General features: G+C 46.9%; 1 protein-coding gene across 1 annotated transcript in view; it reads left to right on the forward strand.

Annotated features, from left to right (window-relative positions):
* The window catches only part of LOC115118313 (serine/threonine-protein kinase DCLK1-like), a 71,091-nt gene that overhangs the window by 1,544 nt on the left and 50,689 nt on the right, over positions 1–18,858 (forward strand). The window contains exons 2-6 of the mRNA XM_065000304.1: positions 8,084–8,430; positions 14,583–14,682; positions 14,811–14,909; positions 15,081–15,175; positions 18,332–18,419. Of these exons, the coding sequence (XP_064856376.1) occupies positions 8,084–8,430; positions 14,583–14,682; positions 14,811–14,909; positions 15,081–15,175; positions 18,332–18,419 (729 nt within the window). The remainder of the gene's footprint in view (positions 1–8,083; positions 8,431–14,582; positions 14,683–14,810; positions 14,910–15,080; positions 15,176–18,331; positions 18,420–18,858) is intronic.

Consider the following 18,858-nt stretch of genomic DNA (forward strand, 5'->3'; position numbering starts at 1 on the left):
ACAGTATTGAGGAGCTAACCCTAAGGAATGAGACAGTATTGAGGAGCTAACCCTAAGGGGTGGGATGAGACAGTATTGAGGAGCTAACCCTAAGGGATGAGACAGTATTGAGGAGCTAACCCTAAGGGGTGGGATGAGACAGAATTGAGGGGCTAACCCTAAGGGGTGGGATGGAACAGTATTGAGGAGCTAACCCTAAGGGGTGGGACAGTATTGAGGAGCTAACCTAAGGGGTGGGATGGAACAGTATTGAGGAGCTAACCTAAGGGGTGGGATGGGACAGTATTGAGGAGCTAACCTAAGGGGTGGGATGAGACAGTATTGAGGAGCTAACCCTAAGGGGTGGGATGGAACAGTATTGAGGAGCTAACCCTAAGGGATGAGACAGTATTGAGGAGCTAACCCTAAGGGATGGGATGAGACAGTATTGAGGAGCTAACCCTAAGGGGTGGGACAGTATTGAGGAGCTAACCCTAAGGGATGGGACAGTATTGAGGAGCTAACCCCAAGGGATGAGACAGTATTGAGGAGCTAACCCTAAGGGGTGGGATGGAACAGTATTGAGGAGCTAACCCTAAGGGGTGGGATGAGACAGTATTGAGGGGCTAACCCTAAGGGGTGGGATGGAACAGTATTGAGGAGCTAACCCTAAGGGGTGGGACAGTATCGAGGAGCTAACCCTAAGGGGTGGGATGGAACAGTATTGAGGAGCTAACCCTAAGGGGTGGGATGGAACAGTATTGAGGAGTTAACCCTAAGGGATGGGACAGTATTGAGGAGCTAACCCTAAGGGATGGGACAGTATTGAGGAGCTAACCCTAAGGGGTGGGATGGAACAGTATTGAGGAGCTAACCCTAAGGGGTGAGATGGGACAGTATTGAGGAGCTAACCCTAAGGGATGGGACAGTATTGAGGAGCTAACCCTAAGGGATGGGACAGTATTGAGGAGCTAACCCTAAGGGGTGAGATGGGACAGTATTGAGGAGCTAACCCTAAGGGATGGGACAGTATTGAGGAGCTAACCCTAAGGGGTGGGATGAGACAGTATTGAGGAGCTAACTCTAAGGGATGGGATAAGACAGTATTGAGGAGCTAACCCTAAGGGGTGGGATGAGACAGTATTGAGGAGCTAACCCTAAGGAATGAGACAGTATTGAGGAGCTAACCCTAAGGGGTGAGATGAGACAGTATTGAGGAGCTAACCCTAAGGGGTGGGATGAGACAGTATTGAGGAGCTAACCCTAAGGGGTGGGATGAGACAGTATTGAGGAGCTAACCCTAAGGAATGAGACAGTATTGAGGAGCTAACCCTAAGGGGTGGGATGAGACAGTATTGAGGAGCTAACCCTAAGGGATGAGACAGTATTGAGGAGCTAACCCTAAGGGGTGGGATGAGACAGAATTGAGGGGCTAACCCTAAGGGGTGGGATGGAACAGTATTGAGGAGCTAACCCTAAGGGGTGGGACAGTATTGAGGAGCTAACCCTAAGGGGTGGGATGGAACAGTATTGAGGAGCTAACCCTAAGGGGTGGGATGGGACAGTATTGAGGAGCTAACCCTAAGGGGTGGGATGAGACAGTATTGAGGAGCTAACCCTAAGGGGTGGGATGGAACAGTATTGAGGAGCTAACCCTAAGGGATGAGACAGTATTGAGGAGCTAACCCTAAGGGATGGGATGAGACAGTATTGAGGAGCTAACCCTAAGGGGTGGGACAGTATTGAGGAGCTAACCCTAAGGGATGGGACAGTATTGAGGAGCTAACCCCAAGGGATGAGACAGTATTGAGGAGCTAACCCTAAGGGGTGGGATGGAACAGTATTGAGGAGCTAACCCTAAGGGATGGGACAGTATTGAGGAGCTAACCCTAAGGGATGGGACAGTATTGAGGAGCTAACCCTAATGGGTGGGACAGTATTGAGGAGCTAACCCTAAGGGGTGAGATGGGACAGTATTGAGGGGCTAACCCTAAGGGGCGGGATGAGACAGTATTGAGGAGCTAACCCTAAGGGGTGAGATGGGACAGTATTGAGGAGCTAACCCTAAGGGGTGAGATGGGACAGTATTGAGGAGCTAACCCTAAGGGATGGGACAGTATTGAGGAGCTAATCCTAAGGGGTGGGATGAGACAGTATTGAGGGGCTAACCCTAAGAGATGGGATGAGACAGTATTGAGGAGCTACCCCTAAGGGGTGGGATGAGACAGTATTGAGGGGCTAACCCTAAGGGGTGGGATGGAACAGTATTGAGGAGCTAACCCTAAGGGGTGGGATGAGACAGTATTGAGGAGCTAACCCTAAGGGATGGGACAGTATTGAGGAGCTAACCCTAAGGGATGGGACAGTATTGAGGAGCTAACCCTAAGGGGTGGGATGGGACAGTATTGAGGAGCTAACCCTAAGGGATGGGACAGTATATTGAGGAGCTAACCCTAAGGGGTGGGATGGGACAGTATTGAGGAGCTAACCCTAAGGGGTGGGATGGAACAGTATTGAGGAGCTAACCCTAAGGGGTGGGATGGAACAGTATTGAGGAGCTAACCCTAAGGGGTGGGACAGTATTGAGGAGCTAACCCTAAGGGATGGGACAGTATTGAGGAGCTAACCTAAGGGGTGGGATGGGACAGTATTGAGGAGCTAACCCTAAGGGGTGGGATGAGACAGTATTGAGGAGCTAACCCTAAGGGGTGGGATGGAACAGTATTGAGGAGCTAACCCTAAGGGATGAGACAGTATTGAGGAGCTAACCCTAAGGGATGGGATGAGACAGTATTGAGGAGCTAACCCTAAGGGGTGGGACAGTATTGAGGAGCTAACCCTAAGGGGTGGGACAGTATTGAGGAGCTAACCCTAAGGGATGGGATGAGACAGTATTGAGGAGCTAACCCTAAGGGATGGGTTGAGACAGTATTGAGGAGCTAACCCTAAGGGATGAGACAGTATTGAGGAGCTAACCCTAAGGGATGGGTTGAGACAGTATTGAGGAGCTAACCCTAAGGGATGGGTTGAGACAGTATTGAGGAGCTAACCCTAAGGGATGGGTTGAGACAGTATTGAGGAGCTAACCCTAAGGGATGGGTTGAGACAGTATTGAGGAGCTAACCCTAAGGGATGGGTTGAGACAGCAGTATTGAGGGGCTAACCCTAAGGGATGGGATGAGACAGTATTGAGGAGCTAACCTAAGGGATGAGACAGTATTGAGGAGCTAACCCTAAGGGATGGGTTGAGACAGTATTGAGGAGCTAACCCTAAGGGATGAGACAGTATTGAGGAGCTAACCCTAAGGGATGGGTTGAGACAGTATTGAGGAGCTAACCCTAAGGGATGAGACAGTATTGAGGAGCTAACCCTAAGGGATGGGTTGAGACAGTATTGAGGAGCTAACCCTAAGGGATGGGATGAGACAGTATTGAGGAGCTAACCCTAAGGGATGGGTTGAGACAGTATTGAGGAGCTAACCCTAAGGGATGGGACAGTATTGAGGAGCTAACCCTAAGGGGTGGGATGGGACAGTATTGAGGAGCTAACCCTAAGGGGTGGGATGAGACAGTATTGAGGAGCTAACCCTAAGGGGTGGGATGGAACAGTATTGAGGAGCTAACCCTAAGGGGTGGGACAGTATTGAGGAGCTAACCCTAAGGGATGGGACAGTATTGAGGAGCTAACCCTAAGGGGTGGGATGGGACAGTATTGAGGAGCTAACCCTAAGGGGTGGGATGAGACAGTATTGAGGAGCTAACCCTAAGGGGTGGGATGGAACAGTATTGAGGAGCTAACCCTAAGGGATGAGACAGTATTGAGGAGCTAACCCTAAGGGATGGGATGAGACAGTATTGAGGAGCTAACCCTAAGGGGTGGGACAGTATTGAGGAGCTAACCCTAAGGGGTGGGACAGTATTGAGGAGCTAACCCTAAGGGATGGGATGAGACAGTATTGAGGAGCTAACCCTAAGGGATGGGTTGAGACAGTATTGAGGAGCTAACCCTAAGGGATGAGACAGTATTGAGGAGCTAACCCTAAGGGATGGGTTGAGACAGTATTGAGGAGCTAACCCTAAGGGATGGGATGAGACAGTATTGAAGAGCTAACCCTAAGGGATGGGATGAGACAGTATTGAGGAGCTAACCCTAAGGGATGGGTTGAGACAGTATTGAGGAGCTAACCCTAAGGGATGGGTTGAGACAGTATTGAGGAGCTAACCCTAAGGGATGGGTTGAGACAGTATTGAGGAGCTAACCCTAAGGGATGGGTTGAGACAGTATTGAGGAGCTAACCCTAAGGGATGGGTTGAGACAGTATTGAGGAGCTAACCCTAAGGGATGGGTTGAGACAGTATTGAGGAGCTAACCCTAAGGGATGGGTTGAGACAGTATTGAGGAGCTAACCCTAAGGGATGGGTTGAGACAGCAGTATTGAGGGGCTAACCCTAAGGGATGGGATGAGACAGTATTGAGGAGCTAACCCTAAGGGATGAGACAGTATTGAGGAGCTAACCCTAAGGGATGGGTTGAGACAGTATTGAGGAGCTAACCCTAAGGGATGAGACAGTATTGAGGAGCTAACCCTAAGGGATGGGTTGAGACAGTATTGAGGAGCTAACCCTAAGGGATGGGATGAGACAGTATTGAGGAGCTAACCCTAAGGGATGGGTTGAGACAGTATTGAGGAGCTAACCCTAAGGGATGGGACAGTATTGAGGAGCTAACCCTAAGGGGTGGGATGGGACAGTATTGAGGAGCTAACCCTAAGGGGTGGGATGAGACAGTATTGAGGAGCTAACCCTAAGGGGTGGGATGGAACAGTATTGAGGAGCTAACCCTAAGGGTTGGGACAGTATTGAGGAGCTAACCCTAAGGGATGGGACAGTATTGAGGAGCTAACCCTAAGGGGTGGGATGGGACAGTATTGAGGAGCTAACCCTAAGGGGTGGGATGAGACAGTATTGAGGAGCTAACCCTAAGGGGTGGGATGGAACAGTATTGAGGAGCTAACCCTAAGGGATGAGACAGTATTGAGGAGCTAACCCTAAGGGATGGCATGAGACAGTATTGAGGAGCTAACCCTAAGGGGTGGAACAGTATTGAGGAGCTAACCCTAAGGGGTGGGACAGTATTGAGGAGCTAACCCTAAGGGATGGGATGAGACAGTATTGAGGAGCTAACCTTAAGGGGTGGGACAGTATCGAGGAGCTAACCCTAAGGGATGGGTTGAGACAGTATTGAGGAGCTACCCCTAAGGGGTGGGATGAGACAGTATTGAGGGGCTAACCCTAAGGGGTGGGATGGAACAGTATTGAGGAGCTAACCCTAAGGGGTGGGATGAGACAGTATTGAGGAGCTAACCCTAAGGGATGGGACAGTATTGAGGAGCTAACCCTAAGGGATGGGACAGTATTGAGGAGCTAACCCTAAGGGGTGGGATGGAACAGTATTGAGGAGCTAACCCTAAGGGGTGGGATGGGACAGTATTGAGGAGCTAACCCTAAGGGATGGGACAGTATATTGAGGAGCTAACCCTAAGGGGTGGGATGGGACAGTATTGAGGAGCTAACCCTAAGGGGTGGGATGAGACAGTATTGAGGAGCTAACCCTAAGGGGTGGGATGGAACAGTATTGAGGAGCTAACCCTAAGGGGTGGGACAGTATTGAGGAGCTAACCCTAAGGGATGGGACAGTATTGAGGAGCTAACCCTAAGGGGTGGGATGGGACAGTATTGAGGAGCTAACCCTAAGGGGTGGGATGAGACAGTATTGAGGAGCTAACCCTAAGGGGTGGGATGGAACAGTATTGAGGAGCTAACCCTAAGGGATGAGACAGTATTGAGGAGCTAACCCTAAGGGATGGGATGAGACAGTATTGAGGAGCTAACCCTAAGGGGTGGGACAGTATTGAGGAGCTAACCCTAAGGGGTGGGACAGTATTGAGGAGATAACCCTAAGGGATGGGATGAGACAGTATTGAGGAGCTAACCCTAAGGGATGGGTTGAGACAGTATTGAGGAGCTAACCCTAAGGGATGAGACAGTATTGAGGAGCTAACCCTAAGGGATGGGTTGAGACAGTATTGAGGAGCTAACCCTAAGGGATGGGATGAGACAGTATTGAAGAGCTAACCCTAAGGGATGGGATGAGACAGTATTGAGGAGCTAACCCTAAGGGATGGGTTGAGACAGTATTGAGGAGCTAACCCTAAGGGATGGGTTGAGACAGTATTGAGGAGCTAACCCTAAGGGATGGGTTGAGACAGTATTGAGGAGCTAACCCTAAGGGATGGGTTGGGACAGTATTGAGGAGCTAACCCTAAGGGATGGGTTGAGACAGTATTGAGGAGCTAACCCTAAGGGATGGGTTGAGACAGTATTGAGGAGCTAACCCTAAGGGATGGGTTGAGACATCAGTATTGAGGGGCTAACCCTAAGGGATGGGATGAGACAGTATTGAGGAGCTAACCCTAAGGGATGAGACAGTATTGAGGAGCTAACCCTAAGGGATGGGTTGAGACAGTATTGAGGAGCTAACCCTAAGGGATGAGACAGTATTGAGGAGCTAACCCTAAGGGATGGGTTGAGACAGTATTGAGGAGCTAACCCTAAGGGATGAGACAGTATTGAGGAGCTAACCCTAAGGGATGGGTTGAGACAGTATTGAGGAGCTAACCCTAAGGGATGGGATGAGACAGTATTGAGGAGCTAACCCTAAGGGATGGGTTGAGACAGTATTGAGGAGCTAACCCTAAGGGATGGGACAGTATTGAGGAGCTAACCCTAAGGGGTGGGATGGGACAGTATTGAGGAGCTAACCCTAAGGGATGGGTTGAGACAGTATTGAGGAGCTAACCCTAAGGGATGGGTTGAGACATCAGTATTGAGGGGCTAACCCTAAGGGATGGGATGAGACAGTATTGAGGAGCTAACCCTAAGGGATGAGACAGTATTGAGGAGCTAACCCTAAGGGATGGGTTGAGACAGTATTGAGGAGCTAACCCTAAGGGATGAGACAGTATTGAGGAGCTAACCCTAAGGGATGGGTTGAGACAGTATTGAGGAGCTAACCCTAAGGGATGAGACAGTATTGAGGAGCTAACCCTAAGGGATGGGTTGAGACAGTATTGAGGAGCTAACCCTAAGGGATGGGATGAGACAGTATTGAGGAGCTAACCCTAAGGGATGGGTTGAGACAGTATTGAGGAGCTAACCCTAAGGGATGGGACAGTATTGAGGAGCTAACCCTAAGGGGTGGGATGGGACAGTATTGAGGAGCTAACCCTAAGGGGTGGGATGAGACAGTATTGAGGAGCTAACCCTAAGGGGTGGGATGGAACAGTATTGAGGAGCTAACCCTAAGGGGTGGGACAGTATTGAGGAGCTAACCCTAAGGGATGGGACAGTATTGAGGAGCTAACCCTAAGGGGTGGGATGGGACAGTATTGAGGAGCTAACCCTAAGGGGTGGGATGAGACAGTATTGAGGAGCTAACCCTAAGGGGTGGGATGGAACAGTATTGAGGAGCTAACCCTAAGGGATGAGACAGTATTGAGGAGCTAACCCTAAGGGATGGGATGAGACAGTATTGAGGAGCTAACCCTAAGGGGTGGGACAGTATTGAGGAGCTAACCCTAAGGGGTGGGACAGTATTGAGGAGCTAACCCTAAGGGATGGGATGAGACAGTATTGAGGAGCTAACCCTAAGGGATGGGTTGAGACAGTATTGAGGAGCTAACCCTAAGGGATGGGTTGAGACAGTATTGAGGAGCTAACCCTAAGGGATGGGTTGAGACAGTATTGAGGAGCTAACCCTAAGGGATGGGTTGAGACAGTATTGAGGAGCTAACCCTAAGGGGTGGGACAGTAGAAGTCTAAGATCAAAATAAGTTGTGAATTTGTCTGGGTTTCACCACTGTAGATTGAGTAACTTCCTCCAGTAGGCCTATATAGTAGGCAGATAGGCAAGTACATTTCCAGTAGGTCTGTAAACTCTATAATTGACATCTCATAGCTGTTTCATTCCGTGGTGCATGCAGTGAGGTGAGTCTATGGTTGCTGTGACCACGTAGGCCTATCTCTGTTTGTTGCCTACCTGCAGGAGAGAGCTATGTGTGTGGCTCCATAGAGCCATACAGGAAGCTGGACTACACTAAGAATGTCAACCCCAACTGGTCAGTTGGGGTGAAGACAGCTGCCTCGGCACGTGGCCCCCCCTCCCTGGGCAGTGCCAAGGCTGGGGCCCCGGAGACCAGGGAGAGTAAGGACTTCATCCGGCCCAAACTGGTCACCATCATCCGGAGCGGGGTAAAGCCTCGAAAGGCCGTCCGCATCCTCCTCAACAAAAAGACGGCCCACTCCTTCGAACAGGTCCTCTCTGACATCACAGATGCCATCAAGATGGACTCTGGGGTCGTCAAGAGACTATACACCGTGGATGGGAAGCTGGTAGGTTATGAATTACTGTTTTATTAGCGAGGTTAATGCCTGGTTCTCATGCTTAGCTTTCCCCACAGACTCAGAGGGATGGGCTTATAAGGCAATTAGCAGAGTTAGTAGGTTTCTGGGACTCAGTCTGCTGTGTTTGACATCCTTTATTAACCAAGTCAGTAGGAGTTTCAGGAGCACAGTTTCACTGAGACATTTTCACACATTGACCAATGGATGATCTTTAAATCATTTTGAAATATAGCCTTTATGACCAGATGACTATATGGTATAAATCCCGTGAACACAACCCTTTAACACACAGAGTCCTGAACTCAGTATTACTAATCAAATGTCAAATCAAATGTATTTATAAAGGCCTTCTTACATCAGCTGATATCTCAAAGTGCTGTACAGAAACCCAGCCTAAAACCCCAAACAGCAAGCAATGCAGGTGTAGAAGTACGGTGGCTAGGAAAAACTCCCTAGAAAGGCCAAAACCTAGGAAGAAACCTAGAGAGGAACCAGGCTATGAGGGCTGGCCAGGCCTCTTCTGGCTGTGCCGGGTGGAGATTATAACAGAACATGGCCAAGATGTTCAAATGTTCATAAATTACCAGCATGGTCAAATAATAGTAATCACAGTGGTTGTCGAGGGTGCAACAGGTCAGCACAGCCAGGTGGAATGGGGACAGCAAGGAGTCATCATGCCAGGTAGTCCTGAGGCATGATCCTAGGGCTCAGGTCCTCCGAGAGAGAGAAAGAAAGAAAGAGAGAAAGAGAGAATTAGAGAGAGCATACTTAAATTCACACAGGACACTGGATAAGACAGAAGAAATACTCCAGATGTAACGGACTAACCCTAGCCCCCGACACATAAACTACTGCAGCATAAATACTGGAGGCTGAGACAGGAGGGGTCAGGAGACACTGTGGCCCCATCCAATGATATCCCCGGACAGGGCCAAACAGGCAGGATATAACCCCACCCACTTTGCCAAAGCACAGCCCACACACCACTAGAGGGATATCTTCAACCACCAACTTACCATCCTGAGACAAGGCTGAGTAAAGCTCACAAAGATCTCCGCCACGGCACAGCCCAAGGGGGGGCGCCAACCCAGATAGGAAGACCACGTCAGTGACTCAACCCACTAAAGTGATGCACCCCTCCTAGGGACGGCATGGAAGAGCACCAATAGGCCAGTGACTCAGCCCATAGAGAGAGTAAATAGGAAAAGTGAATGAGAAAGATGCAAGCAGAGTTGGGAAACATGTTCCGTAGTTGTGATATGCCTATTAGTAGTCAGTCTCTCCTCTCTTATATAGGTTCTATCAAAGGAACGCTGATGTAGTTTTCCTTTTTTCTCTCCTGGATGGTTTCTATGGTGATCTGGTTGCCTGGGCTGGTTGCTATGGAACAGCCTATGCGGCAGAGTGGTGCAGTGGGAATGTTGTGTGTGTGGCTCAGTGTTGCAGAACAGTATGTCAGTGCTATTGAAGAAGGCTAGAGAATGGTGCAGGGTACTCGTATGGCCCAGACATGACCGGAGATAGTAGCTGTATCATCAATATCATGCAGATGAAATGCATTCAGGGATTCATCTGTAATGTATGCGGTTCACCCTGTTCATCCGGTTCAGTTTAACTTCACTGTCTCATTAAATAATTATGAATTAGAATTAGAATGTATTGACAAGAGTTTTCCAGTCACACACTTCCAGGTCAATATCATTGTTTCTTCAGTTGTTGGTTTATGAGGCCAATATGCTCTCTGTGCTCCTAAGTGAAACTAGATAGATTTTAGGGTTGGGCTATAGAGTACAGTTCTATGCAGTGGGTATCAGGGTTGGGCTATAGAGTACAGTTCTATACAGTGGGTATCAAGGTTGGGCTATAAAGTACAGTTCTATACAGTGGGTATCAGGGTTGGGCTATAGAGTACAGTTCTATACAGTGGGTATCAGGGTTGGGCTATAGAGTACAGTTCTATACAGTGGGTATCAGGGTTGGGCTATAGAGTACAGTTCTATGCAGTGGGTATCAGGGTTGGGCTATAGAGTACAGTTCTATACAGTGGGTATCAGGGTTGGGCTATAGAGTACAGTTCTATACAGTGGGTATCAGGGTTGGGCTATAGAGTACAGTTCTATACAGTGGGTATCAGGGTTGGGCTATAGAGTACAGTTTTATACAGTGGGTATCAGGGTTGGGCTATAGAGTACAGTTCTATACAGTGGGTATCAGGGTTGGGCTATAGAGTACAGTTCTATACAGTGGGTATCAGGGTTGGGCTATAGAGTACAGTTCTATACAGTGGGTATCAGGGTTGGGCTATAGAGTACAGTTCTATACAGTGGGTATCAGGGTTGGGCTATAGAGTACAGTTCTATACAGTGGGTATCAGGGTTGGGCTATAGAGTACAGTTCTATACAGTGGGTATCAGGGTTGGGCTATAGAGTACAGTTCTATACAGTGGGTATCAGTATTGGGCTATAGAGTACAGTTCTATACAGTGGGTATCAGGGTTGGGCTATAGAGTACAGTTCTATACAGTGGGTATCAGGGTTGGGCTATAGAGTACAGTTCTATACAGTGGGTATCAGGGTTGGGCTATAGAGTACAGTTCTATACAGTGAGTATCAGGGTTGGGCTATAGAGTACAGTTCTATACAGTGGGTATCAGGGTTGGGCTATAGAGTACAGTTTTATACAGTGGGTATCAAGGTTGGGCTATAGAGTACAGTTTTATACAGTGGGTATCAGGGTTGGGCTATAGAGTACAGTTCTATACAGTGGGTATCAGGGTTGGGCTATAGAGTACAGTTCTATACAGTGGGTATCAGGGTTGGGCTATAGAGTACAGTTCTATACAGTGGGTATCAGGGTTGGGCTATAGAGTACCGTTTTATACAGTGGGTATCAAGGTTGGGCTATAGAGTACAGTTTTATACAGTGGGTATCAGGGTTGGGCTATAGAGTACAGTTCTATGCAGTGGGTATCAAGGTTGGGCTATAGAGTACAGTTCTATACAGTGGGTATCAGGGTTGGGCTATAGAGTACAGTCTGTCTGGGGTGAAAATACAGGCTGAGAATACTGGACTAATGTGAGTACTGTAAGCTGAGTGATGAATTGAGCGTTGCTTCATGTAGTGTTGCTAAGTGTCTGACTCCACAGAAACTATGGGTTAGGGAGCTTCTACCGTACAGTAATGGAGCTATATTGTGCTGACTTGCAGCTCGGAAGCCGTCATAATTTATCTCCTCCACTGCAGCTGCAGGTTGTGTCCAAAATGACACCCTATTCCCTAAATAGTGCACTACTTTTAATTTGGGAATAGGGTGCCATATGCGATGCTGTTGTAGTAATATAGCAGCCTGCTGGAACTCTGCTCAACTCTTCATAAACACCCAGTGAGATTTATATACTGGTTATTGGCTCATTTCAGATATCCAGACACATAGTGGTATGATTACTTAGTCTGTTTGATTAGTGTTACAGTACATTAATATTCTGTTACTGATTGCTCCTGTAATCATATTCAACCTGACTATTTGTACCTGTTATTGATATGAATACATTCCCCATCTCGACATACTTTAAATAATTTAAAAGTGCCTTGCTTAAGGGCACAACAGATTTTTCACCTAGGCGGCTCCGGGACCTTAATCAGCGACCTTTCGGTTACTAGCCCAACACTCTTAACTGCTAGGCTACCTCCTGCCCTACAGCCTGTCAGTAGCTTGTCTTAGAAAAAGTCTGTCTCTGAAACAGCCTGTCTTTGTAAAAGCCTGTCTCTGAGTGGGAGGCATTTCATTCCAGTGGGAATGTTGTAAGTATGAGTCAGTATTTTTCATGTACATAAAATAAATAAAGGTACATCCATTAGGACTGCATGCTTTACTTTAGGCTTATATGACTGTCTGGGGTGGGAGGGAGGAGAATGCAGGGAGGGTGAAGATGGGGAGGGGGAGGGTGAAGACGGGGAGGGGGAGAGGAGGTGGGGGTCAGGGGGCGAGGAGAAGGGTTATGGGGGAGGGGTGAGGAGTTGGGAGAAGTGGGGAGGGGGGTGAGAGGAGAGGGCGAAGTGGGGAAGTTGGTGACGGAGAGGAGGTGGGGAGGAGGGGGTATTTTATATATATTTTTTATTAGGATCCCCATTAGCTGTTACGAAAGCAGCAGATCCTCTTCCTGGGTTCCACACAAAACATGAAACATGACATATTACAGAACATTAATAGACAAGAACAGAACTACATCAATTTTAAAAGGCACACGTAGCCTACATATCAAGACATACACAAAAACTGTCTAGGTCATATGGGGGAAAGGCGTTGTGCCGTGAGGTGTTGCTTTATCTGTTTTTTGAAACCATGATAATTTGAGCAATATGAGATGCAATGGAGTTCCATGCAATAATGGCTCTATATAATACACTTTCTTGAATTTTTTCCTGATTTGGGGACTGTGAAAAGACCCCTAGTGGCATGTCTGGTGGGGTAAGTGTGTGTGTCAGAGCTGTGTGTAAGTTGATTATGCAAACATTTTAAAATTTTAAGCGCATTGTTTCTTATAAAAAGAAGAAGTGATGCAGTCAGTCTCTCCTCAACTCTTATCCAAGAGAGACTGGCATGCATAGGATTATTATATCAGCCCTCTGATTACAATGAAGAGCAAGATGTGCTGCTCTGTTCTGGGCCATCTGCAGCTTAACTAGGTCTTTCTTTGCAGCACTCGACCACAAGACTGGACAATAATCAAGATAAGACAAAACTAGAACCTACAGGACTTGTTTTTGTAGTATGGTGTCAAAAACGCAGAGCATTTCTTTATTACAGACAGACCTCTCCCCATCTTTACAACCATTAAATCTATACATTTTGACCATGACAGTTTACAAGAGTTTAGTCACAGCATTTCTCAGTTTGCCATATGTCAGCTAGTCAGATATGCAGCCAGACTTATTAGCCACTCCTTTTCCCCCATCTCTTTCAACCATACAGTTTTTCAATTCCTCCTCAATCCATGGAGTCTTAACAGTTCTAACAGTTAGGGGCAGGGCGAGTAGGGAGAGTGGAGGGATACGGAGGAGGGAGTGAGGAGGTGGGAGAAGCGGGGAGTGAGTAGGGGGAGGGATAAAGGGAAGGGGAAGAAGAGAGGATGGGGAGGCAGGGAAGGGGGAGAGAGGAGGGGGATACAGGGAAGGGGGAGGGATACAGGGAAGGAAGAGAGGAGTGGGTTACAGGGAAGTGGGGAGAGAGGAGTGGGAGGGATACGGGGAGGGAGGACAGACTTTCTTCTAGGCTCAGATTAAACGGGGAGGGGGAGGAAGTACAGTTCAGAGAGAGATATACCCAGTCTGTTAGTCTCTGTACCAGAGACATTTATCTGCCTCATGATGCCATCTATTTTGTGAAGTGCACCAGTCCCTCCTGCAGAAAAACACCCCCACAACATGATGCTGCCACCCCCTGTGCTCCACAGTCCTCCAAACATAACGATGGTCATTATGGCCAAACAGTTACATTTTTTTCATCAGACCAGAGGACATTTCTCCAAAAAGTACGATCTTTGTCCCCATGTGCAGTTGCAAACCGTAGTTTGGTTTCCTTGCTGAGCGGCCTATCAGGTTATGTCGATATAGGACTCGTTTTACTGTGGATATAGATACTTTTGTACTTGTCTCCTCCAGCATCTTCGCAAGGTCCTTTGCTGTTGTTCTGGGGATTAATTAGCACTTTTCTCACCAAAGTACGTTCATCTCTAGGAGACAGAACGCATCTCCTTCCTGAGCGGTATGACGGCTGCGTGGTCCCATGGTGTTTATACTTTCGTACAATTGCGTACTATTGTACCACAAACAACTAGTCTTCACATGACTTTATTATCTTTATTATTGATATGACACAGACAGGTAGCCTGGGTACCAGACCTGTTTGCGCTGTCATTCCAATCCTTGCCACTCCTTGTCATAGGTCAAACACCATCAGAAGTGTGGCATATGACAAGGAGTGGCAATGATTGGAATGATAGCACAAACAGGTCTGGTACCCAGGCTACCTGTCTGTGTCATATCAATAATAAATATAATAAAGTCATGTGAAGACTAGTTTGTTTGTGGTATCCTTGTTCCAGGTGACTGACACTGTCTATCTGTCGGTCTGTTCCAGGTGACATGCCTTCAGGACTTCTTTGGTGACGATGACATCTTTATGGCCTGTGGTCCAGAGAAGTTTCGCTACCAAGATGACTTCCTCTTAGATGAGAGTGGTGAGATAGTTATGATAACAGTACCATAACATTTAAATTAGAATGTCACAGGAGTAATTAGTGTGTGTGTGTGTGTATAGGTGTGTGTGTGTGTGTGGTATATCTGACTGTGTGTCCTCTCCCTCCAGAGTGTAGGGTGGTGAAGTCGACGTCATACGGTCGGATCTCCTCTCTGCTGGGACGCTACTCACCCAGAGGAGGAGGCTCACGCCGAAGCTCAGGTTCAGGTATGGCCCTGTGAGTGTGTGTGTTTTGTGCGTGCGTGCGTGGGTGCATAAGTCACCTGCAGAATCAACATCTGTAATTTTTCAGCAATGTGTGTTTGCCCTTCTTATCAGCAACCAACTGAATGAGCAGTGTCTTTCACTGACCTCTAACCTCTTGTGTCTGTACTGTAGCCAATGGGACGGCAGGCAGTCAGCTGTCGACTCCTCGCTCAGGGAAGTCCCCCAGCCCCTCTCCCACCAGTCCTGCTAGTCTCCAACGACGCAGGGTAGGACCACCCAATGCTTTACTAATATAATCACAACGCTTTATTAACATAAGCCTATGTTCAATCGGATCAAGCGTTACCGGTTATAGCTGCCACCCACATAGTTAATGTTTTGGGCGGTATTGGAGGTGTAGCTGCATTGGAGCTGCTCTCGAATTGGAGCATCGGAGACCAGCTGCTCTTGATCATTGCCACAAAGTCACACCCGTCCCACTCCCATTAGAAGCTCAGAACGAGAATGTGTAGGCTATAGCCTACAGAAATAATGACGCTGAAACTGAAAATCATTAAACATAATAATGAGGATTTCTATCAGCCTAATCAAGGTGTAGATTACGTCTCACATTCCAGTTTTTGAACTTGTAAACAAGGCTGCATGGGATTTCTCTTAATGCGACTCCATGCAGCCAAGGGTAATGTCGGCTTTAGGTTTTAATTCCAGGAGTCGCTTGTAGATTTGACAGCTCTAACGCAGTTCCACCTCCGACACCGCCAACACCACCGATATGCGGATGTCGGCTAAAAAGGATCTGATTGAACAGAGCCCATAGTATCCTAAAGACTGTCTTTAGATAGTCCCCTAGTTATAGTCCCCTATATATAGTCCCCTATATAGTCCCCTATAGACAGTCCCCTATAGATAGTCCCATATATATAATCCCTTACAGAGAGTCCCCTATATATAGTCCCATGTAGATAGTCCCCTAGTTATAGTCCCCTATATATAGTCCCCTATAGACAGTCCCCTATAGATAGTCCCATATATATAATCCCCTACAGAGAGTCCCCTATATATAGTCCCCTATAGAGAGTCCCCTATATATTGCCCCATATACAGTTGAAGTCGGAAGTTTACATACACCTTAGCCAAATACATTTAAACTCAGTTTTCACAATTCCTGACATTTAATCCTAGTAAAAATTCCCCGTTTTAGGTCAGTTTGCATCACCAATTTATTTTAAGAATGTGAAATGTCAGAATAATAGTAGAGAGTATGATTTATTTCAGCTTTTATTTCTTTCATCACATTCCCAGTGGGTCAGAAGTTTACATACACTCAATTAGTATTTGGTAGCATTGCCTTTAAATTGTTGAACTTGGGTCAAATGTTTCGAGTATCCTTCCACAAGCATCCCACAATAATTTGGGTGAATTTTTGCCCACGCCTCCTGACAGAGCTGGTGTAACTGAGTCAGGTTTGTAGGCCTCCTTGCTCACACACACTTTTTCAGTTCTGCCCACTAATTTTCTATAGGATTGAGGTCAGGGTTTTGTGATGGCCACTCCAATACCTTAACTTTGTTGTCCTTAAACCATTTTCCCACAACTTTGGAAGTATGCTTGGGGTCATTGTCCATTTGGAAGACCCATTTGCGACCAAGCTTTAACTTCCTGACTGATGTCTTGAAATGTTGCTTCAATATATCCACAAAATCTTTCTTCTCATGATGCCATCTATTTTGTGAAGTGCACCAGTCCCTCCTGCAGCAAAACACCCCCACAACATGATGCTGCCACCCCCTGTGCTTCACGGTTGGGATAGTGTTCTTCGGCTTGCAAGCCTCCCCCTTTTTCCTCCAAACATAACGATGGTCATTATGGCCAAACGGTTCTATTTTTGTTTCATCAGACCAGAGGACATTTCTTCAAAAAGTACGATCTTTGTCCCCATGTGCAGTTGCAAACTGTAGTTTGGCTTTTTTTATGGCAGTTTTGGAGGAGTGGCTTCTTCCTTGCTGAGTGGCCTTTCAGGTTATGTCGATATTGGACTCGTTTTACTGTGGTTATAGATACTTTTGTACCTGTTTCCTCCAGCATCTTCACAAGGTCCTTTGCTGTTGTTCTGGGATTAATTAGCACTTTTCGCACCAAAGTACGTTCATCTCTAGGAGACAGAACGCATCTCCTTCCTGAGCGGTATGACGGCTGCATGGTCCCATAATGTTTATACTTGCGTACTATTGTCTGTACAGATGAACGTGGTACCTTCAGGCGTTTGGAAATTGCTCCCAAAGATGAACCAGACTTGTGGAGTTCTACAATTGTTTTTCTGAGGTCTTGGCTGATTTCTTTTGATTTTCCCATGATGTCAAGCGAAGAGGCACTGAGTTTGAAGGTAGGCCTTGAAATACATCCACAGGTACAACTCCAATTGACTCAGATTATGTAAATTAGTCTATCAGAAGCTTCTAAAGCCATGACATCATTTTCTGTCATTTTCCAAGCTGTTTAAAGGCACAGTCAACTTAGTGTATGTGAAATTCTGACCCACTGGAATTGTGATACAATGAATTATAAGTGAAATAATCTGTCTGTAAACAATTGTTGGAGAAATTACTTGTGTCATGCACAAAGTAGATGGCCTAACCGAGTGGTTGAAAAACAAGTTTTATTGACTCCGACCTAAGTGTATGTAAACATCCCTTATAGAGAGCCCCCTATATGTAGTCCCATATAGATAGTCCCATATAGATAGTCCTCTATAGATAGTCCTCTATAGATAGTCCCATATAGATAGTCCCCTATATATAGTCCCCTATAGATTGCCAAATCAAATCAAATCAAATGTATTTATATAGCCCTTCGTACATCAGCTGATATCTCAAAGTGCTGTACAGAAACCCAGCCTAAAACCCCAACAGCAAGCAATGCAGGTATAGAAGCACGGTGGCTAGGAAAAACTCCCTAGAAAGGCCAAAACCTAGGAAGAAACCTAGAGAGGAACCATGTGGGGCTATGTGGGGTGGCCAGTCCTCTTCTGGCTCTCTTCTGGCTGTGCCGGGTGGAGATTATAACAGAACATGGCCAAGATGTTCAAATGTTCATAAATGACCAGCATGGTCCAATAATAATAAGGCAGAAAAGTTGAAACTGGAGCAGCAGCACGGCCAGGTGGACTGGGGACAGCAAGGAGTCATCATGTCAGGTAGTCCTGAGGCATGGTCCTAGGGCATGGTCCTTGTCCCCTGTAGACAGTCCCCTATAGATAGTCCCTTATAGAGAGTCCCCTATATATAATATTCCATTGATAGTCCCGTATTGATAGTCCCCTATAGATAGTCCCCTATAGATAGTCCCCCAGAGATAGTCTATAGATGCCCAAACTGTCAACATCCATTTGTTCAAAAAGCATGTATGATCTCTCCCTCTCTCAGGGGTCCCAACACAGTGGCTCGTCCCTGTCTCTAGCCTCCACCAAGGTGTGTAGCTCCATGGATGAGGGAGACGGAGCAGGTAGTGAAGGTAGGAGAGAGGAGAGAGGACATACTGTATACATGTTTAAGGGCAGCCTTCCCATTGAGCATGCTCCAGAAGGCATTGGCAGTCTTCCCATTGAGCATGCGCTAGAAGGCATTGGCAGTGTCCCAAATTGCATCCTATTCCCTTTATAGTGCACTGCTTTTGACCAGTCAGTAAAAGTCAGTAAACAAAGTAAGTAAAAGTAGTACACTGTATAGGCGATATGGTGCCTATGGGACAGAGATGTAGTCCTAGATTCAATCCATAACGCCGAAGATCAGCACTATAGCGCAACTGACAATTAAAGGCAATGTTCCCACGTTCACGGAAACTGCATTTACAGTAGACGCTGCATTTGTCGGCTCAATTGGAAATTACCTTTAAATGTAAATTGCGCTATAGCACTGATCTTCCTCGACACAGATTTAATTAACCATTATTA

This window comes from Oncorhynchus nerka, linkage group LG14 (genome assembly GCF_034236695.1).
Source record: "Oncorhynchus nerka isolate Pitt River linkage group LG14, Oner_Uvic_2.0, whole genome shotgun sequence".
NCBI classification, from domain to species: Eukaryota; Metazoa; Chordata; class Actinopteri; order Salmoniformes; family Salmonidae; genus Oncorhynchus; species Oncorhynchus nerka.